Source organism: Mobula hypostoma, chromosome 8 (genome assembly GCF_963921235.1).
Source record: "Mobula hypostoma chromosome 8, sMobHyp1.1, whole genome shotgun sequence".
Lineage (NCBI taxonomy): Eukaryota > Metazoa > Chordata > Chondrichthyes > Myliobatiformes > Myliobatidae > Mobula > Mobula hypostoma.
In genome coordinates, this window is record NC_086104.1 from 62,025,986 (window position 1) to 62,032,208 (window position 6,223).

General features: G+C 41.6%; 1 protein-coding gene across 2 annotated transcripts in view; it reads right to left on the reverse strand.

Annotated features, from left to right (window-relative positions):
* pus10 (pseudouridine synthase 10) overlaps positions 1-6,073 on the reverse strand; it is a 53,634-nt gene extending 47,561 nt beyond the window's left edge. Inside the window, exons 1-2 of one of the 2 annotated variants that reach the window (XM_063055955.1) lie at positions 6,027-6,073; positions 2,928-3,064 (exon numbers count right to left, since the gene is read on the reverse strand). In XM_063055955.1, the coding sequence (XP_062912025.1) occupies positions 2,928-3,053 (126 nt within the window). In that variant the 5' untranslated portion in view covers positions 3,054-3,064; positions 6,027-6,073. Of the gene's footprint in view, positions 1-2,927; positions 3,065-6,011 lie in introns of both variants that reach the window. The other variant, XM_063055956.1, reaches the window with a different exon arrangement.
* Positions 6,074-6,223: the final 150 nt, after the last annotated feature.

Here is a 6,223-nt window from a genome sequence, read left to right on the forward strand (position 1 = left end):
TGAACAAGAAAATGGTATCATACTTGCGGGAGGAGAAGATGGCGGTGCGCCGCACGTGCACAGCCCTCCAGTGAAAAATGATATTGTATCTGTTAAATAGGGGCCGTGGACAATTCTGATTTGATAGAAAATGGACGTGAAAGCACAGAGGAACATCTGGAGAAATTTCTGAAACACCCGTTCGCTGCTGTCGTTACTGTGCAGTCAGGAATCTTTCAGAGGGAAGGCCTCAAAATCCCCGGCCTTGCCTGCTTTTGGCAACCGAGAAGGAGGTCGAATCGTTTGGACAGAGATGGTGCTCAGTACTCGGTGTCGGAGAGCTGATCAGAGCTCGAAGTTTTCGGATGACTCAGAGTTGGATTGTGGTCGGCATGGCAAGGAGAGTTTCTCTTCCTTCTCCCGTCTGCGTGAGATGTGGGACATTTGAGAGACTTTGAACTTTACTGTGCTCACGGACTTCTTCATCAAGTTATGGTATTGTTGCACTGTTGTAACTATATGTTATAATTATGTGGTTTTGTCAGTTTTTTCAGTCTTGGTGTGTCCTGTGTTTTGTGATATCACACCGGAGGAAATATTGTATCATTTCTTAATGCATGCATTACTAAATGACAATAAAAGAGGACTATGTGTCTTCATAATCTAATCTAATAATGCAAAGTCTGCTCAGTGGGGCAGAGAGGACGGTGAAGGCAGAAGTTGGAAAGTGATTAGTGGAGACACAAGGCTGCAGATGCAGAAATCCGGAAAGCAAGGAAATTGGAGCCAGATAAGGAAAGGATGATAGGTTGATGGAAGCAGGAGGAGAGGGGAACAAAACTATCTAATGTGGTGGTGGTGGTGATAGTGGGGAGGGGGGACAGTGATGTGGTGTGGTGTGGTGTGGGATTAAAGGCTGGTGAGAAAACCTGGGTGGATCAGGAGGGAGAAAGGAATACAGGTGAACTGGGTTGTCTGAAATTGCTAAACTACATGTTCATGCCATTGGCCACGGACTACCAAATGGACCATGAGGCATTGTTCTAGCATTTTGTGTTTTGCTTTATCCCAGCTGTGAAGAAGGCCAAGGACAGACAGTTCAGTGTGGAAATGGGAAGGGGAAGTTTAATGGACATTGAACCATGCACATGTATACAGATAAACGAAACAGCATTCCTCCAGGACCACGGTGCAAAACACAGTACATACAGTAACACACAGCACACAACACATATAGCTAAGACAGCATTGTCACACAAAAAAAATCAGCACAAGTGGCATAGCCTGAAGATTGGTGATGCATGGGATGTTGTCCTAGGGCCACGTTTCTGCAAGAACAAGCATGCAGTAGTTCCTGGGTCAGCAGCAGATGAAGATAATCCCACTTGTCTTTATTGGAAAGTGCAAACACATGCATCATGTTTTCTATGTATTACAGTATTTACTCAACAGTATTTACTCAAATGCACACATTATATTTTCTATATTCACTATGTAACCACTGCTAGCTCAATAGAAGGTATTCATTATGTAGCCATGACTTTTGACCTGATCACTATTAATTCATGAAGAGAACTAGAATGAAACCAAGTAGAAAGATAACGGTGGCGAGTAGGGTGATGAAATATGTGGCAGTATGTCAACACAAGACTGATTAAGAAGTAACTGTGGTTAGGGATGAGAGGACACCTGGTCTAAAATGTAAACTAGGGCATAATTAAGTCAGGGAGTAAAACAATAGAGGAAAGTCGAGAGTGGATATATTGATGATATGTAATCACAGGCCGACTGGATATGATAATGTAGCTAAGATAGGAAATTGCTATAAAAATGCTGTATACAAGCCTCGAGGGGCAGTCAGCTACTAGCTTTCTGATTGTCTCAGCTTTGATTTGCAAATTAAAGTTTAAAACGTCTTGGTGAGTTTTCCGCGTCTCCTTGTCGTTTGTGGGAAACGAGAAACCACAACATCCTCCAGGAAGTGAACCCTGGACAGCAGCTCCGACAGGTGAGCCAGCCCCAAACCCAGCACAGCCACCCATGCCACCTCTGGCGTCTCCTCCCTGGGGTGGCTTTAACAGGCAATGCCGTGGTACAAGTGCCTGGTCCGCGCATTGACCCAAGGTCACGCAGCTCCACAGCCTTCAGTCTCACCAATGAATCAATGAACCAAGTTTTTTATATTACCAATATAACTGTCCAAAAGGATCTTGCAATTACAAGAAAATCTTTTAAGACACACATTAGCACTACTTGATGTACTGAGAGAGGCCACTGCGACCCAGTGCACTACCATCTTACCAGAAATGGCATGCAACTGGCAGATCAAGCTGACTACAGCAGCCAAGACTTTGTCTGACTTTCATGAACTAAAGGAGATAAAGTCATAAGGTATTATGATACCCTGACAAGAGACACATGTAAAGTTACATGGTGCCCTGTATAAAAATGACTCAAAATTCAAATAAAAATCAAGTCAGGTTCTCCTCTGTTCAGAAAACTATTCCTACATTATCCTTAAAAATTCCAAAGCATGGAAAACAAAGGGACACAGCTCCTGAGAGAGGAACATCATGAAGGTATTAAATTGGTTTATCAAAAACACATTCATCTCTGAGTTAGAAATCTTCTCAAAGGTTTCATAGGTACATTTAATGTTAGACAACTGTTTACAATATACATCCTGAAAGTCTTTTTCCTCTACAGTAAATCTGAGCACATTGAGAAGACCTTATAATATAAAAAAATGTTTGCAATACTGCTTAACAGATAGAAAACCATTGGTGAATATGAAAGGAAGAGTTTTAAAGTATAATGCCGTGGATCTATAATGGGTTCTAAGGAAAGGGTGGGCTTTGAGGGGAAATAGTGAGCAAGGTAGAATGAGAAAAAAAGAGGATTTTACAACACATAAAAAATTTCCAAGTGTAAGAAAAACATGCAGAAACCTTGGAAGAAAGTCTGTATGTAGCTTGGTTTCCCAGGCAACAGAATCGCAGCACACATCGAGGGCAGGATCCAGCCCTGAGCAGTGCTTGGACCACGGTCTTGTTCCTTTTAGTTAATGGAAGCATGACTTTGACTCCTGTTCAACGGAAGGCAAAAGCATTATTAAATATCAAAGAAATTCTCTAAATTAGCTACATTCTTTAATACTTTCTAAAAGCAATCCAGTTACATCAATAACGTTAGAAGTAAGTAATGCGAAGTGTTTTCATTTTACTTCTATGTGCTCTTCAGTTACAATTTTTTTCTGTTACAGTTTTGATCAACAGATACTAATGCAATTCGCAAAACTAAATCATCCATCCTGGAAGCTGGTCAAATCCTTGTCAACATACTGTTTTATACTGTACTGAGCTCACATACATGCTAGAAACTGCAATGAAACCGCTTGCATTTATTTGCATGTTTCTGATCAGTAGGGGAAATCATTTTGTACATGGAATTCTTTCTAACTAAAAGGACATTCCATTTTGACCAAACTTGATTCATTTGTTTACGGTTCATACCTTCACTGACAGGGCCAGCAACTGTTAAGCATCTGTGTTTTGCTGCAATTCATGTGATGAAGGCACCCTCTCTGTGCTTTTAGCTAGCGGATGTAAATGCCCCATTGAAAAGTGAACAATACACATTGTGCAGGGAAATCCATCACCTGGCAATGGATCTGCAAGTGGTGTACCTGCCACTGTCCTTCCAGGTTTTCCAGAAGAAATTACTGCAGCAAGCGGAAGCGACAGAACATTGTCAGAGGTGACAGTCACAAAAGAAGTCAATATTTATGGTGGAAAACTGATTGCTGGTCAAGCAGTTTCTTTGGTGTTAACATTCTTGAACATTATTTGGGCTGCATGGTACGGCTTTAAGAGCTGGAAGGTGGGTCACTGGTCATAGCCTTTTTCTGCTCTTGCAGTTAGTATTTATATGGTTGATTTTCTGTCCAGCTGTGACTCGAGACATTAACAGTGCTTATTACCATTGATGGTTACTGCCTGGCAAATATGGCACAAATATAATTTGCCACTTATTAGCTCATGTTTTACTACCTGCCATCCAGGTTTTGTTGCATGCAAAATTTTTCATACCTTTCTGCTGTAGATCCTCTATTCCTTTTTCCCCTCTAAATATATTACCTTTTCACTTTCATAAGCTGTTCTTTATACTGCTTTCAACATACTATCTGGTGGTGTATTACACATCCTGGCAACCCAATGCATTCAAAACCAAAAGTGAATTTATCCTGATTCCGAACTGGATTTAAAATCATATCCTACTGTACCAACTAAACTCCGAACTTTCCACTAATTTTAAGACTGCACTCTCACTGTGAAAACTTGGAGAAATCACCTAAAATAAAAGTTCGAAGATCAATGTAAATTTTTTATTGTCAAAGTACATATATGTTACCATTTACTACCTTGAGATTTATTTTCTTTCAGGCATTTACAGGAAAATAAAGAAAGAATGAATTTATGAAAACTATAAATAAAGACTGACAAACAGTATGCAAAAGAAGACAAACTGTGCAAATAAAAAACCAATACTGCGAACATGAGTTGTAAGGAGTCCTTGAAAGTGAGTCTGTAAGTTGTAGAATCATTTTCGAGTGTGGTGAGTGAAGTTATCCACAACTGATCAGGAACTCGATGGCTGTAGGATAATAACTGTTCCTGAACCTGATGGTGTGGGATCTAAGTCTTCTGCACTTCCTGCTTGATGGTAATGACAAGAAGAGAGCATAGCCTGGATAGTGGGGGTCTTTGATGATGGAAGCTGCTTTCTTATGGCAGCACTCCATGCAAATGTGTTCAATGGTGGGGAGGATTTTGCCTATGATGGACTGGGCTATATCCATCACTTTTTGTAGTCTATACCAAACCACGATGCAATCAGTTAGGATACTTTCCACCTTGCATCAATAGAAGTTTGTCAACATTTTTGGTGACAAACTTCTAAGAAAGTAGAGGTGCTGGCCTGCCTTCTTTATAATGACATTTATGTGCTGGTCCTGGGACAGATCCTTTGAAATGATAATGCCAAGGAGTTTTAAACTACTGATCCTCTCTACTTCCATCCCCGATGAGGACGGACTTATGGGCATCTGGCTTCTTCCTCTTGTGGCTGATAATCAGCTCTTCAGTTTTGCTGGCATTAAGGTTGTTGCTGTGGCACCACTGAACCAGATTTTCAATCAGCCACCCCCACCCCCCCACCACCATCTGCTGATTCATCACCTGCTCTAACAACAGAGGTGTCATCCAAAAACTTAAAATATGGTATTGGAGCTGTACTTACTCACACAACCATAGGTATAAAGTGAGTAAATCAGAGGACTACGCACACAGCATTGTGGAGGTGATCTTGCTAATCGCCAGTACTAACCAAGGTCTGCCTGTGAGGAAATCGAGGGTGCAGTTGCACAGGGAGGCATTGAGGCCCAGGTCTTCCAGCTTAGTGATGAGTTTGGAGGGGATGATAGTGTTTAGTGCTGAGCTGTCATCAATGAGCAGCATCCTGAACCCTGTGGTGTGGGATCTTCACTGTCCAGATGTTCCAGAGCTGAGTGAAGGCCCAATTAAAAGGCATCTGCTGTTGACCTGTAGTGACGTAGGTAAGCTGGACCGAATCCAGGCCAAACCTAAGGCAGGAGTTCACATGCTTCATGACCAACCTCTCGAAGCACTTCATCACAGTGGGTGTAATTGCTACCGGTCATTGAGGCAGGCTAAAACGTGTAATAGATTGCGAGTTTAGGTATCAGCTATACGATCGTTATCATCTTCAATGGTATTGTTGCAGTTTTCAGGCATAAATACTATTGCAGCTGGTAAACCTCTCAGGTACTTATTTACTTAATAACGTTATACGCTCAGAATTTATTGAAGTTCTTCACTTGTGGATATCACACCGTTATTTACATATTTTTATATTAGGTAGCAAATCAACTCACACGGTGAAATGCATAAATAATTATCCACGAGACAAATACATTTTCATTTAAAGAAAGGCATCACTAAAACACACATTACCTCATTACTTCCTACCTGGAACATCGGAGTAACCCCGTACCCGGAAGTGATGATCCCAGTGAGTCACTGGATCCGCGTTTCGATGTATCGCCAAGTCCTATTGGGCTCCGGCTCGACCAGCGCGGATGCGTCTCAATCCTCTATTGGACACTGTTCGTGCTCGGCCGTGTCTTCACGTATCATTGGAGGTTGGTCTCCGTTCGGATGTGTCC